This window comes from Bidens hawaiensis, unplaced genomic scaffold, assembly GCF_021521415.1.
Source record: "Bidens hawaiensis isolate Kalapana, Puna unplaced genomic scaffold, B.hawaiensis_p1.1 tig00035911_1, whole genome shotgun sequence".
Classification (NCBI taxonomy): Eukaryota; Viridiplantae; Streptophyta; class Magnoliopsida; order Asterales; family Asteraceae; genus Bidens; species Bidens hawaiensis.
Genome location: NW_027496251.1, coordinates 71,957 through 93,177, shown reverse-complemented (window position 1 = coordinate 93,177; position 21,221 = coordinate 71,957). Strand labels below are relative to the sequence as shown.

Genomic DNA, 21,221 nt, shown 5'->3' with positions numbered 1-21,221 from the left:
TTGCCAATACTAGAATTAGTATATGATGATTGAATAATGAGAGAGTTATCACAACCTAATGATAATAGTAAAGCGTTTAATCGATAATGCTTTCAAATAGCCAAATGTCTTTAGACGAGGGAAGCTCAAACGACTAATAATAAGGCATTTAACCGGTACTAATAATAAGGGATATAATTAAAGGTCCTAAAGTGAGGACAACTTACCCAGCTAATAAAAGCGTATAGCTAGTCATGCCTTTAGAATAGTCGAAATAATTATAATAACGGTAACAGTAATTGGTTTAGCAATAACAACAGAAGTAAATTAACAATAATGTAACACCGTGAAAATTTCGAGTTTAAAGTATCAACTTTCCAAAGTCTAGGGACTAAAATATTTCAAGAAACTACCGACAAAGTTCTCCAAATCCGAGAACGACTTAAGACGGCACGTGATCGCCAAAAGAGTTACGCCGATGTCCGTCGTAAACCGTTGGAATTCAATGTCGGTGACAAAGTGTTATTGAAAGCCTCGCCTTGGAAGGGCGTAGTTCGCTTCGGTAAGAAAGGAAAATTAAGTCTTCGATTCGTTGGACCTTTTGAGGTACTCGAACGAGTTGGCAATGTTGCATACCGATGCTGATTGCCTGAGGAAATGCAAGGAATACATGATGTGTTCCATATTTCGAATCTGCGTAAGTGTTTGACTGATGAATCTTTGGCTATGCCATTGAAAGACGTAGAAACAAACGAAAATTTAAAATTCGTAGAACGTCCAATTAAAATTGAAGATTCGAAAACAAAGAAAATGAAAAGAATAACTTTGAAAATTGTGAAAGTTAAATGGGACTCGCGTAGAGGGCCCGAATATACTTGGGAACTCGAATCGGAAATGAAAAGAAAATACCCACACTTGTTCGAGTAAAGCAATCTCGAGGACGAGATTTGTTTCAAGGTGGGGAGGATGTAACATCGTGAAAATTTCGAGTTCAAAGTATCAACTTTCCAAAGTCTAAGGACTAAAATTGCCAAAATCCGAACTTGAGGGTGTAAATTGAAAATTCTGGTTTCCTGACCCATCGCGTTAGGCGATGAGTCAGAAGAGAACTCCATCGCGTACCGCGATGGGGCTTCTGACAAGTTGTGACACGTGTGCCACGTGGCACACGGTGGCACCATGTGCTGCCACGTGTCACCACGTGGCAACACTGCCGCTACGTGTCGCCATGTGGAGCGATGACTGCCACGTGTCGAAACGTGGCATGCCTATATGGGTGACTCACCTGGGCTACATAGCGGTACGCGATGGGTGCACAGAAGCCCATCGCGTACCGCGATGGGATCCGAAAATTCGTCTATAAATAGCGGCCATGGGATCTCACTCCAAGCATCCCAAACACAGCTCTACCCTCTCTCTATATATATCACTCTCTCTCTCTCTAAAATTTCCTCGTAAAACGTGCCACGATTTCCTCGATAAACGTGCCTCGAATCTTTCGTTTGTGTAACCAACGTTTCCTTGAAATTTTGCCACCCTCCACCCATATACCAAGAAGGTGTTGTTGAAATGGCAATGAGTCTCGATAAGCGTGTCAACGAGAACGGGAGTTTGGCGTATTCGTTTGACGATCGAGAAGTAAAGCGGCGTCAGAGTGCTGCTCAAGTCTCTAGGATTTCGGTACGCCACTAAGGTTAGGCGTAATATCGAATTCAATATAATCTAATATTATATACAAAGACTTAGGCCTAAAGTCGAGGATATACTTGATACCTCGATAAAAGAAAAGAAATGAAAACATAACAAAGAAATGAATGAAAAGTTGAATTATTGAATAAGTATGAATTCATATATATGTGTATAAGTATATATGATTATATATTCTTTGTTATATTATTTAATGAATAAAGAGTATTCTTAAATAATAAAAGAAAAGATTACGTTTCTTGGAGAAGAAGAAACGTTGGGTTTTTATATAAACTAAAGGTTTATAATTTACTTTTAAACAAGAGGTTTTCAAGTAAATAAGAATTGAACAAAAGGTTCAATCGAGGATTGAGATATAAGACTAAAGGTCTTAAGCCAGATCGTGTATCCGACTAACAAATATTTATACTCGTACTATAGGTGCGAGATAAAGAAAGGGAAAGACCCTTGGACGGTGAGTGAAGCCGATCCTAAAGAGACAAGGTGAATACGCCCCCAAACTTTTAAACTTGTTTTCAAAAGAGTCAACTTGTTATATGAAATTGTTTACAAGGAACTATGTGTTCCTAAAACCGTTATAACTATGGGTATAAACCTAGCCCTCAGGCTGTGGTATACATATGTCTGGATCCTTACATAGGTGGTACTATGCGATGTATGGGCATGATCGCACCACCCTTGGTCGTAGGACGCTCTCCTGCAGAGAGTACGACCATTGTGTATATTTACGGGTACGTAATGAAGTCGAACGCTGCGGTGTTTGTGAGGTGACCTAGCGTAGAGGCTCTAGTTTATAATGTGTTATTTGACTTTGTTATTCCTAAACCACGTTGGGCCGAGACAGGCGTAGTCTCGAGGGGTAATAAAGTAAAAGAAAGTATTTTTGCGTCAGCGTGTTCACTAGCATTCGTTGCTGACGTATTTTAATACATTTTGCATGTGAACAAGATTAGCACTTGGAGTATTGAAGTGTTGTATATCCGATGGCTCGGATTTCTTTTGTAACTTAATATATAAACATGGTGGTTTGTAAATATTAAACACATAAACCTTTTGTTACTTAAACGGGTGTTATAATCCCGTCTTTTGAATATCTATGTAAATTTACATTTTCGATCCTTAAAGATTTTTAAGTCTTCCGCAATATAACGCAACTCTGATTTATTTACAATTACGATACCAACTTATGGGTCATACTCCTAGGCCTAAGACGGGGGGTGTGACAAATAACAACATCATTAATAATGATAATCTGGCATTTAGCTAGCCATCATGTGTAGATCAAGGGGAGAACCTATTTGCGTTCTTGTTTTGACCTAAATATCATTGATGACCATATCGATAGCTAAATTGTAACGTATTCATAATGTTATCGGATACATGCTTTAAGATACCAACTTTTTTGGGCATTAATGGGTTTGGTCACGTGTTTATGGTTAATGAGGTAGTCTAGGTACATAAGCAGAAATCACAATTAGAAGCTACGCTCATAACTGATCCTATACATGTGTTTATATAGGGTGTGGAACAAAGCGTGCTTATATAAGGTGTAGAGCAAAGCACATGAGAAAGCCCAAGCCCACCCGAAATCATTAGTGATTTCGGTACATCCACCGAGAACATTTTGAATAAGCTTAAGCCATAAATCTGAGCCTAACCAATTAGCCAATAAGTTATTGTCAAACTCAGTGCCAAACATGCTCTTAATGGGATCTATGTGACTTGAGAAAGTGTTCTGTGTGATTGAGAAAGAAATAATGTCGAAGAGAGATTTGCGTGATCTGAGAAAGAGGTCCGTGTGACCAAAATTAAGAAATAAAGAAGGTAATATATGAGGAATTGAAGAAACTAATGAGGAAAGTCAACAAGTTGACGAAGGCGGTGATCAAAAAAATCCCAAGGGTAGGGGTCGTGAAGTATGTGACCAAAGAAGAGGAACGGGACGTGGAAGAGGATATGCTCGAGAGAGATTTCAAAAGAAACTTGAGGTTCCTGCTATTCTTTCTAGTATGGAATGAGTCAATCATCCACTTTGGTATCTTATTGAACAAAAATGGTGATATTGTTCCTCCATTAATCAAGAATTTTGATTTTTGGCAAGTCTCACGATCATCCAATAAGAAGGGTTTCAATTTTTTCAAATGAAATGAAATAGCTCTACGAACGAATGGATTGGATCGAGTTGGAAAATGGTGGGAGGATCGGGCATTTTGCACACGAGTGTCCCGACTTAAAAGAATAATAGGAAGAGGCGAATTTGGTTCGTGAAGATTTGGATCCGGTTTTAAATTGAAGAATATTGCGCTGGTTTCAAAGTGGGGGGGGGGGGGGGGTAAAGTTAATCTTGAAACTGTTTAGAAGAAAGTCGAAGTGGTTAAGTGCAAGTTTAGTTTAATTAATTCTTAGTTTATTTGAGTTTGAATTAGAATAGGTTTATTATTCAAGGGGTTTGAGTCATAGTAGGATTAGGTTTGGATAATTTCATCAAGTTTTAATTAGTATAAATAGAGGGTCAAGGGTAGTAATTTGTGGTTTTCGTTCTTAATATTATGAAAGAGTCGCGGTGAGTTACCACAAATATATCAGCGTTGTTCATGTTGCTTGATCCACTTAAGTCCAACATGGTGCACATCCGAACTTGTTTGAGTGAGACCGAACCGAAGCTGCAATTTATAATCAGTTTGTATACTCTTTCGTTTAAACTAGTATGAAACCGGATAAAACCGAATAGAGTTGGACCAGGTTCAAATTGAATCATAGTAATCCTTGTTCCAACCGAAATAACGGTTTAAACTGATCTGGTTCTTTTCTCCTTTTTTTTTTAACTTTAGAATGGCTAACTCACACCCACAAATTCTACTTTTAAATCTACACATTTATTTCTCTACATGATTCGAACCCTTAATCTTATGCGTTTTATCACACCTTTTCCTGTTTACGGCAAGAACCAATTTTGAATTTCTTTGACAAAAACCATGCCGATTTCTAACTGAACTTGTTTGAGCCTAGAAACAGTTTAGTGCAGCTCTAGTTTTATGGATTATGCTTGCTATTTAGCTTTTCATATTCAAGGCTGGTGCATGTAAGTTTTATTCATACTTGATAACCGTAGAACCTTAATGTTGGTGCTTATGCTAAAACTTTGTTTTATAAATGCTTACAAAAATATTACTATCAGAATTATCATCTTATCTTTGAATAACTATGATACTTAAATTGTTCTAGACTAATGAATAACAGAGATAACATAAATAGAAACATAGCATGAACATAAAATTAACCAAACCTAAAAGGTATATAGGAAACTAAATTTAAAAGTCAAGCTCAAAGATTGTCGGATGTTCCTGCGTCATTTCTAATGGTATTTCTGGTTCATCTTCTTCTGATTCGGCTTCAAGCTGTACCACTAGCGGGTCCAGATTCTCACCCAACATCTACAACATCTACACGTTACACTTACATCCAAAAATGCATATATAAAGATTATTTCATTTTCAAGATGAAGAGGGCTTACAGGCCTTTGTTCTGTTAAAGAAGCATTTACGAGTGCAAAGATTTCATCATTAGGCGTGTAAGGATACATCCGTCCACTTGGTACAATCTGTTATTCCCGAAAACCTAGTTATTAATTTTAACCTTCAATAAATATAGCAAGGGAATAAAGTAACAAACCTGCAGATCATTCTGCCAGCTTGGATAACCAGCATAGAGTCCACCTGTAAACCGACCCAGCTGACGTGGTATAACCTTTGGCATGTAATTGTTTGTCTTTGGGCCTCCACCTGGGCTCCGTTGCTGCAGGTACCCAAAACCAGCTGTTACCAAAAACTTATAAAAGCCGTTCGAAAAAAAAAAAAACTTGTAAATAAATTCCAGACTTTATTAAAAGTGTTCAAAGAATGATAGAATTGGGAGGTAGGTTGAGCTTAACCAAGAAAAATTTGTTGACATACATCAGGAGTCCTTTGTGAACATCGTGCCTACATAGATAAAATATAAAAATCAATCTTTATCCCACTGTCGTTTCTAATCATGTCATGAGATAACAGCAAATTAATCTACCTCAGACCCGAGTATTTTTGACGTCTTTAGGGAAAAAGCTTTAAAGAGCCCTTTCTCTACTGGTGAAAACAAACAAGTTATCTTAGCTATGTTCTTAGAAATACATGACCAGACCAAATTAATTTATAGAAACGATGAGTTCTACCTTCATTGTCAAGATCCAGAGTAAATTGGTTGTTATTTAGGATGTATTCTCCGGTCGTTAATTGAAACGCAGAGAGATCTCCACCAATGATGTGATTCCATGACTTGTAATAACCCAACACATTCTCTTCTTCTACCCCAATATTTCCATCTTCATCATACACCAGACCAATCCCACACTCCTTAATAACCTGATCATTAACGGGAAATTTGTATTCTAGAATAATAGTAATGTGGTCACCCGCTTTCATCTCATTCTGCCCAAACATCCAATGGCTTAAAAAACTTAACCAACCTACCCATACATCCTTAGCATATCTGATGCAGTGATGATAAACCCATGTTTGGTTTTTCGTAATATTTCTAATTTTGATCGTAGGCAAGAAAAATAACTCGTTACCTAGAAATGAGGTCCACTCCACATAACATAAATTCAATCCTCGAAGCTTGTTAGGAGATGATGGGATGATAAATGATATTGATGAGCCTTCGGTTCTACAACTAACCCAGTTCGGCATTCCTTCCCCAAAATAAAATGTACTGAATATTCCAAATTCATAATGCAACTGCCAAATACAACGTTAACCACATAAATTCATAAGACACGCATACATACATATATTCCAATGATAGACAAATAATTTGGGGATACCTTGGTTCTAGAAATGTTACGAGTTTCCAAGCGCCTGTTTTTTATGAACTCTAAATTTGACCAGCCCAAACTATGTAATACCTTTTCCTCAACATCTGCCATAGGTTGAATTTTAACCATGCCATCAATTTCAAGTGATGAATATGATGATGGTATCCGAATCCCTCTTAATCTAAGTGGGGACATTTCTAGATCAAATTTAATTTTTCTCGGCGGCGGATATATATGGGAATACCCTATTGATAATACTTTTAGCGTACGTGGAGGATGCTCAATTGATATCAGGTTATAACAGCAATCCATACTAAGTACATGAAGCTTAGGAAGGGTTCCAACACAATTGGGCATTGAAACAATTGGATTTTTACTTAAACATAGTTCCTCTAACATGGCAAGACAACTGAAGTCCATCGGAAACGATCCGTTATACAAGTTATTATTTGCAAGTGACAAAATTTTCAATGAGCTAGGTAAAGAAGTCATAATGAACTTGCAATCACTTGGCATAGCTGTTGGGCTCGTAGGCCTTGTTGGCCCGGTTTATTATATGAAGTCAAAAGAGGAGACGGGTGTGGGCGGTCGGGCCCAAGCCCGGCCCGATTTAGATTTCTTGCATAATAATTTACTAACCTAGTTCAGTCTCTATATAAACAACATTATGTACTTGTAATATTTGGTCACTCAATAAAGATATACCTAGTTGCCACCCGTGGACGTAGGTCAGTTTAGACCGAACCACGTTAAATCCTCGTGTTCGTTTATTGCTTTCGTGTGTGTGTTCGGTTTCGTGTGTGCGTTTAATCCTAACAAGTGGTATCTAGAGCTTAGGTTCGGATCACACGAAGAACACGTAGAACCATCCCGTTGCCGCCGCACCAGAGTTGGTATTAGGGTTCCGCCGGCAAACTAGCCGCCGCCACCCTGTTTCTGTTGCTGCCGCTCGCCCCGTCGTCATCTGCAGGTCAACGATTAGGGTTTCTTAACCTAGCCATAATCACCTGCTAAGTCCGACCACCGCAGAAGGGAAAAGAGATCGTCGGCTAGGGTTCATTCTTAGTCACCAACGACCTATGTTGCTGGTTCTGTTTGAAAGCCATTAACCAGAGCATCATCGCCGTTCGCCGCCACTAAGCAGAATTAGAGCAGAAGTGGAAGGCTAGGAATTCAATTTATTTTCTTGGTCGTTGTTGGGTGTTGTTCTTGAAGGCTAGAGAGTGGAAAAGTATATTGTTATTATTTTCTTGGGGCTAGTGACTCATGGAAAAGTGAAAGATAACTTTTTCTTCTTTGTTGTTATTCGTGGGGCAGGACACCAAAGTAAAACAAAAGATTCTCTTTTTTATTTTTTGTTTTGTTATTTGACCAAGAGATTTGTTTAAGAAAAGTACGAGTCAATAACAGCGAATCAAGATCCTATTTTTGTTGAAGAACAGTTGTTAAGTCAGAAGAAGCATTAAAGAAGCAGTGAACCAGTGTCAACCGCGCTTGACAGGTTTTATCGTTTCAGTTTAAAGTTTCAGTTTCTGATTTTCAGTTCGATATTCCGCTGCGTATAAATAGGTTGATTGTTTAACAGAGTTCAGTTGAACAGCCGTTAAGTTCAGGCTCGTGCCATTGTTGTGTCTGTCTCTGTTTTTATCCAGTTTTTCGTTTTAGTCATTGTTATGGCAGAAGACGGAAAGGTTTCGATACAGAAGTTTGACGGACAGAAGTTCGGTTGGTGGAAGATGCAGATTGAGGCACTACTTTGTCAGAAAGACTTGGATGTAGTGCTTGAGGATGAAAAACCAGAAAAGCTGTCAGAAGCAGATTGGAAGAAGTTAGACAAGAAAGCTAGGGCTTGTATTACTTTGTCGTTGTCGGAAGATGTGGCGTTTAACGTCATGAAAGAAACCACGGCCCGTGGTATGATGGACGCACTATCCAACATGTATGAGAAGCCTTCGGCAGCGAATAAAGTCTATCTTATCCGAGAGCTAGTGACAACAAGAATGAAAGAGGGTGGGTCAGTTACAACTCATATCAATAATCTTAATTCGATCTTGTCCCGCTTAGTGTCAGTTGACATTAAGTTTGATGATGAAGTTCAAGGCCTCTTGTTATTATTCTCTTTGCCCGACAGTTGGTCGCAAACAGTGACTGCAGTTTGTAGTTCGTCTACAAATATTACTTTCGATGGGATTCGAGATCTGATTCTGGGAGAAGATTCAAGACGCAGAAGTTCAGGTGAATCATCAGGCAATATGCTAGTCACAGAAGGTAGAGGTAGGGGAAAACAGTGAGGCAGTGGGAGCAGGAAGAGGATTCAGTCTAAGATTCGTAAGGATATTGAATGTTGGGGTTGTAAAGAGAAAGGACACTTCAGGAATCAGTGTCCGAATGGTAAGAAAGAGGTGAACGTTACAGAAGACAACACAGATGACGGGGTCAGTAGTGATGAGGCTTTGGTTTGTAGTGTTGAGATTAGCGTTGATGCTTGGGTGATGGATTCTGGTGCATCGTTTCATGCCACTCACTGTAGTGAAACAATGAAGAATCTTAAATTTGGGGATTTTGGAAAGGTTCGACTAGCGAATGATGATATTTTAGAGGTTACGGGTATGGGAGACGTTGATTTGATAACTTCAGCCGGTACTTCTTGGACTTTGAAAGACGTGAGGGTTATTCCAAGTTTGAAGAAACGTTTGATATCAGTTGGGCAGTTGGATGACCAAGGGCACGATGTTAAGTTCGGGAATGGGCAGTGGAAAGTAGTCAAAGGGAATCTTGTGGTTGCTCGTGGCAAGAAAATGGGTTCGTTGTATATGGTCGATATGTCACCGAAAGGAGTGGATCCAGTTTTGGTGAAAGACAAAATCCGGTTCACAGAATCTCGTGGGCAGAAGAAGGTTCGTTTTGCAAGTAACAAACCCAGAGCCAAAGTGAAGATTCAGGATGAACGAGCTAGGAAGGTTAAATCAGTTGGGGGACATCGTGACAGTGGGAGCACAGGTCGTGTTTCAGTTACAGTTCCAGGTCGACAGTGGATTAAGAAAACCAGTATTCCAGCTGTAAAAGTCTCTCCAATAAATTACTTGCTGAATATGGAGAGTGTTTGTTCTCAGGTTATCTCAGGATCCGGTAGTTCGTTACAGTGGGAGCCGGTAGGGACAGAGAACGGGTCAGGGCAGTTTCAGCCATGACTGACGTGTTGGAGCTCCGGGGAGCTTCAACGGGCCTTCAGGTTAATTGATGAGAAGGCGGTGGCAACTAGAAGAAGTTTAATGTTCAGATTACAGAAGTACAATCAGGAGTGCAGACGAGAGTACTCAAGGCCTCCGAGTGGGAGATTGTTGGGTTCGTAGGCCTTGTTGGCCCGGTTTATTATATGAAGTCAAAAGAGGAGACGGGTGTGGGCGGTCGGGCCCAAGCCCGGCCCGGTTTAGATTTCTTGCATAATAATTTACTAACCCTAGTTCAGTCTCTATATAAACAACATTATGTACTTGTAATATTTGGTCACTCAATAAAGATATACCTAGTTGCCACCCGTGGACGTAGGTCAGTTTAGACCGAACCACGTTAAATCCTCGTGTTCGTTTATTGCTTTCGTGTGTGTGTTCGGTTTCGTGTGTGCGTTTAATCCTAACAATAGCCTCTATAATGACGGACGAAGACTTTTGTGAGTTTATGTTATCATGTGATGAATTCATATCCTCTATGATGAATTCACATGCATTGCAACCTTTTAACAGTAGTGTTTGAACCTTATTTAAGTTGCCTAGGGATGTTGGAAGCTTGTTAAGCTTGTAGCAGTAACTCATATCAATGTGGACAAGTTCAGTACATTGACCAACTGATTCACACACCTCAATCAAACTTGTGCATGTTTTAACTATCAACTTCTCAAGTGCAGGGAGTTGAGAAAAACCACCAACACTATGAAGGTGTTTACAGAAACTCAGATCAAGAATTTTCAATGATCCCAGCAAACGCCTGTCTTTCGAGCTTGATCCACTTAATCCCTAAATAGCAGAGATAAGTTAAAATAAGTAGTGAATTGCATTTATTCAAGATGAAAGAATAATAAGAGTTGTTTTGCGTGGTGATGTTAGTGTTATCAGTCATATATCTTAAATATTTGAGTTCTACACGAGACCAATAGGATTTAGGCTAAGCTCTAATGTGGTTTACGAGGTGTGGTGTGTAAGCTCGTATAATCTGATTTTGTACATGACGAATAGCGGGGTAAAGGGGAGCGCACTCCCTATGCGTGGATTGAGGCAACTCAAGGAATTAAACCTAAACGGCATATATGGTAGTTAGTTGCCAAAGGATTTTCCCACCAACCGAATTTACCACAAAAATAAACGGTTCATTCCATGTGAACAACTTCATTTGCTGAACAACTTCATTTGCGATTCACAAGATGGACTTTTTGATCTTAGAGAATTAGAAGAAAAACTAAACAATTCTCAATGTCTAATTTTAGGCCTAAGACCTTAGTGTTACGTTGAATCATATGAATATCTGATTTAGATTTCATGTAAACCAAGGCAATCATTAGATTAAAATACCACTTTGTGATAGTTTAAATTACTATAACGATTCAGTGTTTATCTAAGTGGATTATTTATTATTACAAATCTCAGACACAAATTTAATTATAAAATCGTACCTTTTTCCACTTAACAGGAGGTTGCGGGTTACTATAAGACATGTCAAAATATTCAATATTACTATAGGACATGTCAAGAGCAACCAGATTCTCCATTGGTAAGCCTAAATGTATAGACCTTAAAGGGAACCCATGCATGCACAACCATCTTAACTCCTCTGGGAAAGTTTGGAAACACTCATATATATGCACATAATTGAGTTGTAGTAGCATCAGACTATCCATGTTACTTAAGGAGTCTGCTTCTAGCTCAAGTGATACACCTAACTTCTTTCCAACAAGCATTCTCGTGTCAAGGGCAAGGCCTAAAAGATTTCCCTTATCCTACAAAGAAGGGGAACACAAAAAAATTATAAAGGTCATATGTATGCATAACTACAAAATGAATAAAAAGATCTTACTTTTTTCTGTTTCAACACTTTTAATGACTCCTCGTGACACCATAATCGACTACGCTTCCATGGTTGCTGAAGATATTCTTGACGCACTAAGTCTCTTCCCATCTCCTGAATCAATGGATGCATCTTCAACTTGTTCCGTTTTACACTAAGAAGGCATCTATCAGTAAGATTCCTAATCCCAAGTCTTGCGTTTATATCACATGCATTCAATATTGTTTCAGTCATATCTCTATCTACCCCCACAAAAAAACAGGCAATATGCTTAAACAACTCCTTATCATTTTCGAATAGCAAAGCATCGTAGCTCATCTTCAGTACCTTGTTTATATGGGAATGAGGTTCTTTCTTGAGCACTTTTATGCAATCTTTCCAATATGCTACATCTTGCTTTTTTAGAGACCAACCTAAAACTTGAAGAGCCAATGGATGTCCATCACAATATTTCACAAGCTCTTTCGAGACATCTTCATAACCTTCTTTGGGCGTATGGCTATTGAATGCATGAATACATAAAAGCTCTAATGATGCCGGCTCATATAAGCCATTAAGTGAGACCTCTCTATGATTGGGTTGAACTGGCAGGTCAAACAATGCACACTTTTTTGTTAGGGATGCATCCTTGGTTGTAATAATGATTTTGCTTCCTGGATGTAAAGCTTTGTTTCCAAGTAAGGCATCCAACTGGTCGAGACTACCAATATCGTCGAGCACTATAAATACCTTTCTAGAGACATCACTATCTTGTAGTTGTTTTTTCAAAATGACCTTGCGAAGCTGCTTTTGTAAATCAAGCAATTCATTAGAGCGAGAATTAAATTTTGTATCGATATCTTCAATAAAGATTCTTTGTTGGAATTCAGCAGAGTGTAACCGAAAAACATATTTGCTCAAAGATGTCTTCCCAGTACCACCAATGCCTACAACTGTGAGAATGTCTGTGGTACGACAAGATCCATCTTTCAACCATGAACTAATGAAGTTGACGTAATCTTCCATCCCGATAAGAAGTGGGTGGGCATTACCTAAGCATACCCCTAATCTACGGTGGACGTCTGTAACAACTTCTTCAATGAACTCCGTCTCTTTTCTAAAATTAATGTAAATGAGAAAATATGAAACAACATTCTGAAAACCAGACAACCTGATCCAAAGATATGACAATTCAAATATCCAAACCAAGTGTTACATTTAAATAAGTGATTTAGTTATATTACCTGTTCTTTGCAACTTTCCCTTTTAAATTAGCAACTTGTGTGAGTGCCATCTTCCACAACTCTATCTTTTGGGCCCACTCACTTTTCTTCTCTACACTTGTTTCTGCCTTCATCCTCTGTCTATGTTTTCTCATTCCTTTCCCAAAGCTGCTTTGTTGCTTCCTGACGTCGGTGGGCTCAACTTCGTAAAAGATGGGGATCACAATTTGGTTACGGTTTCTCTTCTGCTCAAGGATTAATGTCAGTTCCTCTAGGCACCAGGTGGAAGAAGCATAATTCTTGGACAAGACGATAATAGAGAGCCTAGATGACTTGATGCCCCTCTCCAATTCTGGTTTTAGTGGTTCCCCGGTTTCAATCTCTTCATCATCTAGAAATGTGTTGAAGCCGGAACACACCAAGGCATCGTAGAGGTGATCAGTGAAAGTATAGCGTGTGTCGACACCTCTAAAACTTATAAATACGTCATATATATCATCATGATTATGATTATGACCATGAGTTGATGAAGGTAAGGACGTCCGTGATAAAATTTCAAGTTCAGTGTGATGAACCATCATGAAAGTTAATGTGAGGGATGAGTGATTTGGATGAAGAGAAGATAGATGAGGCGTGGAGCAAGAGGCGGCTCAACCATTTTGAAGGCCCTGAACGAAGTGACAATAGGGGCCCTAGGTAATTCGTTATTTTCGTTTTGAACAATTTGATTGGTGCTTATGGTCAAGCCTAAAGTTATGTTGAATCATCAAACTGTTATTATAACTTAAAAATCATATAGGAAAGGTATATTAATTAAGAGATGTACCTTTTGTTATGCATAATTTCAAGAACAAATTTGATGCAACGGAAAGGTGAGAAGCCGATCACTCGAACTTTGAAGCCCAGATTATATAGATCAAGAATGAAGAAGCGATTGGTCGAACGCGAATTACACGCAGCTTTCAGTCATTTGGCTGGGCTTAATCGAGTATAGATGTATTAAGAAGAGTGGGGACCAGCAAAGAAAAATGTCTAAAGTTAACATCAACTTTTAGCATGAGAGCTACTTTCAATTTTTTTTATTTTTGGACGGCCAAATACTTTTATTATTGTGGAAATTGTCAGTTTCAGGTTTTGATTTCCACAAAATACAATTTTATAATTATAATTATAATTTGTTTATAAGAGTTTAAAGTTTATACGCGTCTTTCAAATTGAAACTAATGATGAAACAATATTTGATGCCTATTGATTAATAATGATATATATTTCCCTTGACAAAAATGCCCCCCCCCCCCCAACCCCACCCAAAAAATTAATATTTCTAGTCTTTAGAAGACAAAATTTCTGAAAAGAATAAGCTAAAAGTATTATAAAGTAGAAAACTTTATTCTAAATCAATTTGACAAACCTTAGTAATATGCCCTTCACGAAATCAGAACCTGGTTTGTTTAAAATTTCAGAACCTAGTTTGCTTCAGTTTCAAATAATTAGAACTGCATTTGTTTCAGTTTCAAGTAATCAATTAATTAGAACCTGATTTGAGGGCTAAAGCCTAAAGGTTTAATTGTAAACAAAAAAAAAAGATAAGAAGTCATAGCCTGTTTCAATTTCAAATGCGCCCTACTTCCGTATGCGCCAGCCTCCACGCTTGCTGCTAGGAGTGTTCATGGTGCGGTTCGAAACCGTTAAATCGTCCAAACTAGTTATTGGTTTGATTTCACGATTGATTTAATTCTTTTACTTTCGGTTGATCGGTTTCAAAATTTTCATGTTGCAGCGAACGTTTTGGTTTACGGCTTATACAAAAAACGACCATGTAAAACCATACTGGACCATAACAATGGTATATGCAACATTTGACTCTAATATGATTAAAAATGGTGACTGATCATAGATAAATAAGTTGGGATAACTAGTACAATTGACGAATTATTCCCTCATGATTATACCACGTCACTTAATATATTTTTTAACATTCTTAAAAATAAAAAATAAAAATCCCCTATATACCAAACAAGATTTCGGTGTTCAATCTTTTGTGGATAGTGAAAGCATCCCATGAGTACCTAAATTTTATTTTATGTATTTGGACAAATAATTTTTAATTGGGTTAACTGGTTTAAACATGATTTTGAGCCATTGGGCTTTTATTAATGGTTTGAATTGTTTAATGAGTATTCAGCAATGGATAAGCCTGATGCGTTTAATCAAGTATTAGCCACTAGGTTATTAACCCGTGTATGACACGGGTGGAAATATTTAATTTTTCAAACAAATACATGTCATTTGAAAGGACAACATAAGTTGTTATATATTATTCGGGACGACAGCATACTTTAAGTTGTAAATAATATTGGTACGAACACCAATTATTGTGAAATATAATGATAAACCCAAACAACATTCAAATTACAATATTTGAAACATAATCAAAAATTAAAAATGTAAAATTCATAAGCTACTAAAAAGACTTCCTTATAAGCCATATTTATTATTTATTTGTAACTTTGTCTTCATTTTTTAATATAAGAATTTTAACACCACTATTCGCTCTTGATAAAGCTACATAGAGTTGTCTATGTGTAAACACCTTTTCTCTGAGATATATGTCAACTCTTACTAGAGATTGACCTTCACTTTTGTTAATGGCCATTGCTAAATAGAGTACAACCGGAAAGAACTACCTTCTCTTCAATTTAAACGAAAATTTCTTATATGAAGGTGTTAAACCACAACGAATTATATAAGTGAGATAACCAGTATTAGTACCTGAAATAACTTTTACTACAACAAAACGCCTACCCAAATTAATTACTCGCAATCTAGTTCCATCACACAAACCGTTCTTCTGATCCATATTCCTTAGTAACATTGTTGGCACACTGACTTTTAGAACCAATCTATGAGTCAAAATAATTTTGGTCTTTTTGATTTTATTTAGCATAATGTGTTTATTAAAATTTAAGTTCAAATTAAAATATAAAAAGATAATTGGTATGATCTTACTTAAAAAACCATAAAACTGATTTTTTTATATGGACCAAACTAAATTTGTGAATTTTGATGCAAAGTTTGGAAACATTATAAATTGAGTTAACCAAATATAAGTAAAAAATAATGGAGAAACATATATGTGCCTCTAATTAACATAAATTGATTCGGATACACTTCTTAATTAAAACATATATTTTAATTGGTTTTAAGAAAATAAAATAGTATTGGATAACTGAAAATTATGTTTTGTATCATTTATAAAAAAGAAAATAGAAAAAAAGAAATGTGCAAACATACATTCAATGTTATTAAAAATTTGTTTATTAAAAAGGTAAATAGATTAAAATTCGTTTATAATTTTCTGTTACAAGTGCCTAATTCTTTAATTAATAACATATTAATTTTTATTCACTATATTTTAATTAATAAACAAATTATATTTTATTAAAATATAGTGTATTAAAGCGTTTAAAATAAAATGTTACCGTTCAAAATGCTAGTAAATAGTTCTCTTAGCGTTGAAGCTGCACGTTTACAAAAAAAAGGCATTCTTAAAAACATTTTAAAGGTTAACTAAAAACTATTAAAATGACTAACTATTTGAATTGCCCCTATTATTGGAAGACGCTAATTGACCAAAAATTACGTTTTCTTTAATTTGAAGACATCTATAATAGAATATAATATGGTTAATATATGAAAAAGATGAACAACATAAATATAAAAACAGAATTTTATAAAGCATGATGTTTCAATTTTGCTGACTTAATAAAGGATTTTAATACACAAAACAGAAAAATTAGAAAACCGGAAAACCAAGTATTATTAACTTTAGTGACAATTGTAGGTTATTTATATTTGGTGTTTACAGAGATATTAAAGACATGAAAATTAGAGATATTACATAGGAAACAACAATAACACAACTTACTCAACTGGATATGAAGATTATCGGCTAACTTGAATAGACATAGATGATAAGAAATTCATTTATGTAAAACTATCTAATCCACCAATATATTTCTATAATAGTAGCCCATGTTACACATGGGTTGAAAACATAGAAACAACCATATAAATATAGACAACCATAAAATTTCATAACTAACATATTAAACCAACACAAATATTTAACATAAGTTTGTAAACAAAATATTAAACATTTAGATTGTGTACATAAAAACTTAATACTTACACAAACTTACTATACACCTAAACTAAAAAACAAACGAAGACATGAACATGTTATCATCATATTAGCCCACCATCAACTTCTTCGATGTTTAATATACACGGGTGGAAAAACTATCAACAAATCTAATAAATATACATAACATATTCAAGCAACACAAATATGATACACAAGTTTTTTATTAAAAAGTTAAACATTTAGATTGTTTAGATATTAAAAGTTCAAAGTTAAAATAACTTAATGTACACCGAACCAAAAAAAACATTCACAAAGACTAACATTGTTCTTTCATATTAACCCACCATCAAGTTCTTCAACATTCTATCAAAAGAAACTAATTTTGTTTCACCACCTGAAAATAAAAAAAATAGCATCCTAATTAAATATACACCATATATTTAAAATCATAACATATTTAATAATAGGATAATACATGTGTTATACATGGATGGAACATATTTAAAAATATAATATATAAATAACATCATATAAATTTAATGAAATGCAAATGTTGTATTTATAAATAAATGATAAGTTTACATGAATTATAAGAAATCATAATTTATTTGAATCAAATACAAAAAAAAATACAAAGACTAACAAATAGTTACCATGAAAATGTTGCATTTATAAATAAATGATAATATTACCCGGTCATAATGTAATATTAAACAGAAAATAGTTACCGGACGTCAAATAACTTCATTATTACCATAGAAAGCAAACGAATAGAAACAAATATGTTTTGTGGTTACATTAGTTACTTGCTAATTCAAACTAAAAATAATAATGATAATAATTTGCAATGTGAATTCAAACATATATATTTAGAATTGGTTATCGGAATTATGTGGGTTTTATTTAAGGCATAAATCTTGAAATTTAGACATTATTTACATTTACACATAAATAAAATGTAAAGTTTGATGATATTGGAAACTATAAAATCATATATATGTATATATTATAATTTTAAACAAATGTAGATGTTAAATTAAAAAAAACATCATTTTACATTAATTACAAGACACAGGATTGTTATTTTAATTCAAATACAAAAACATAAAAAGACAATCAGAGATAAATGAAAATTCAAAACATGTTTATAAGTTATACCATGAGTACAAATAACACATGCTAATTAAAACACAATACTCTAATGAAATCAACATAAAAATGTATTGTCTTATACACATTTTGCATAACTAATTTGACAACAAATATAAACAACATGTGTGTGTGTGTATAATTAATGAGTATCATAGTTTTTTATGATACCGGTTTTTGTAATCTTCAATTTCAAACAAATAATCATAGATAAACACACGACTGACAGCGGATCCATAGGAATTTGAGACATAAACTTTCTTTACGAATGAGCAAAAATATAATAAAAGTTAAAAATTATTATATGCGGTACGTAAACGTTTGAAAAATCTGGAAAAAAAACTCTGTTTTAAAAATTATTGAAAAGGTAAAATGTCTAATTGTGTCATAAATGCCCTCCAAAATTGATTTTAAAGAAACCGCATAACTCATAACTAATACTTAATTATTGGTCAACATATATTGTAAAAGCTTAAAATCAAACGATTTACATATATAGAAAGTTAAATGGTTTTGAAGTTGGCAAAATATAGTATCATTAATTATGATTATATCATTTTGGTCAAATGGTAGTTAGTTATTATAGTATTTGATATCATTCTTTAAATACAAAAATCTTTGTAACAATATTATACGTGTGAATTAAAATAAATTAGAGTTTAAATTATTTAATTTGACTTCCATAATTACCCGAATGTTTTGGAGAGCGTTAATAATCAAAACCATTAGATTTATAAATATTTTGGAAATCAATAATATTTAAATAATTCAATTTTTGATGATCTGATCATAATATAATGTTAATTGTGTTAATAATAAACGGTTTTTGAAAATATATCGAACAAATAATATAAAAAATGACAACAACTGATTTATAAAGTATTTATCTTTTAACTTTCGTTGAGATTGGTGAAATAATGTTTGCTTATATTAAAAATAAATAATGATGATTAGTACCTTCTTTAACAATCAATTTCATTATATATTTATTTTTTTCACTTTTATACATTAGTTTTGACATTTAAGTCTAATTAATAATTTGTCAAATATATAAGATTAAAAGTTTGTTGAGATTGAAGACATTAATATTGATAGTTGGGATTATAAACTATAAAAAATATTTTAAATTTGTCAATATTCGTATTTAATAAGATCTAAATTTGTTATACTTAAGACTAAATTGATGGTCAAATTTTGTAACTTATTAAGGAATCTGAATTAATTTCCATAATTAACTGTATTAAATATTTTGTTAGAATTCAAAAATAAGAAAAAAACTTTTCATTTTTTTGAAGTTGACTAACTAATTAATATATAGTTAAAATAAATAAAAGATAAAGGTAAAGTTTGATAAGATTGAAAACTATATACATCTTTTAAATTTTTTAAATTGCGTATTTAATATGGTATAAATTTGTTATGCTTAATAGACGGTTATATTAATAAAATACATTTAATATTAATAATAAATAGTATATAGATAATATAAAATTTTAAAACACCATAGGAACTTCACTTAATACAAGAAACTTTTATGTAGAATTTGACCAATAATAAAAATCATGGAAATGTGGAAATAAATGAAAATCAAGGAAACTTTATTATTGTATTTATGTAAATAAAATCATGAAAATATATTAAATAAAATTTGACCAATAATAAGAATCATGAAAATATATTAAATGGTGAAATTCAAATTCTATAACATATTTTTGTAAATTTCATATAAATGATGAGAATTGAATTTTGATATATATATATATATATATATATATATATATATATATTATAAAATGTCATATTAAATGGGGAAAATCGGTTTCTAAAATGTCATATTAAATGTGTATAAATCTAAAAATGTAACGTAAGATAATATTGGAAAGTATAATAACGTTTTAAATTGCGTTGACATTGGTAAATTAATTGGACTTTGACCAACAACAATTTAATTCATTATCTTACTGTAGATAATTTAATGTCTTATAGAATAATCAACTAAATTTCATTTCCGGATTATATAATAATCAATTGAATTACATAAATTGTGAAAAATAAATAAGTACATGAAAACTAACAAAAATATACATTAATATAAACAAAAATAAAAGCCATCTTATCAAACAATCCTCAATCCATGAAATTAATTAGCTATATCAAGTTGGAGACAATAACCTGAAATGATAAAATTAAATATTAATATCACATAATTAATAAATTACAAATTATGGAAGATTTGAATCATGTGAAAAAAATGTAAAATTGATGTTAGAATTTACAATCGGAAAATTTAAATCGCGTTACCGGAAAAACGAAATGGTGAAGCTCTCAATTGAATCTTTGATTTTGATATATAACCTAAAGAGATTATAAGAAAAAAATCATATAATTATTAATATAAATACAAACAAAAATATAAGACAAAAATAATTGTAATTGATATAAAACATCATGCTTGGGAGTGCAAGACTTCCGTAGATATGCTTGAATTCTATTACCCTGAAACATTAATATTAACATTAGTAAAAAATTGTATAAATGATATAGAAAAATAATGAATGTGTAAGAATACCATTTCGTCTTGCAAACAGAGGATTCTACATCTCATCAAAACTAACAAATTTGAGTCCATGCAAGTGACCTTCAATTCGTAGGAATTTGAGAGATGTGTTTACGCTGTGAAACACATCTTTAATTAAAATATACAAATTCCGTAATTAAATAATTCCATCAGTAAGACAAAAAATACGTAACAAAACGGGAGTATATAAACACAACAAAAATTAAAAACCTTACAAACAAAGATAATCGTTTTTGTTAAAGAAGGTTTGATAGTGTAAGAATTACCATATGAATGTCAAGTATTTATAGAGATTGAATTTTGGATGAGTGGATTATAAAAGGAATGTATATAGGGAGTTAATTAGAAACCAAAAATTAGGGAATCTCAATCAAGTTAAAATAAGGACGAAAAATAGGGAATTAGTATTAATTACTTTTTAAATTTTGAATTACTAAAATGTAATGTTCCTAAATTAGATTATAAGTATAAATAATGATATTCATATCAATTACATTCATATCAATTAAATCTACACTATATTTAAATACTGATTAAACTAATAATGTAGAA

General features: G+C 33.7%; 1 protein-coding gene across 1 annotated transcript; it reads right to left on the bottom strand.

The window, feature by feature from the left end:
- Positions 1-5,391: 5,391 nt before the first annotated feature.
- Positions 5,392-13,872, bottom strand: LOC143587870 (disease resistance protein RUN1-like). The gene is made up of 8 exons (XM_077069037.1): positions 12,817-13,872; positions 11,603-12,689; positions 11,202-11,525; positions 10,196-10,548; positions 6,545-7,070; positions 5,894-6,458; positions 5,749-5,807; positions 5,392-5,666 (listed from the first exon to the last, which is right to left on the bottom strand). The coding sequence occupies exons 1-8, from the start codon at positions 13,374-13,376 to the stop codon at positions 5,613-5,615; spliced, it is 3,528 nt and encodes a 1,175-aa protein (XP_076925152.1). The 5' UTR covers positions 13,377-13,872; the 3' UTR covers positions 5,392-5,612.
- Positions 13,873-21,221: the final 7,349 nt, after the last annotated feature.

Coding starts and splice junctions, on each gene's coding strand:
- LOC143587870 (XM_077069037.1), bottom strand. CDS start 13,376: ATGATGGTTCATCACACTGAACTTGAAATTTTATCACGGACGTCCTTA. Junction 10,549..11,201: donor CTCCTGTTAAGTGGAAAAAG/GTACGATTTTAT, acceptor TCTGCTATTTAG/GGATTAAGTGGATCAAGCTC. Junction 6,459..6,544: donor GTAACATTTCTAGAACCAAG/GTATCCCCAAAT, acceptor TGTATTTGGCAG/TTGCATTATGAATTTGGAAT.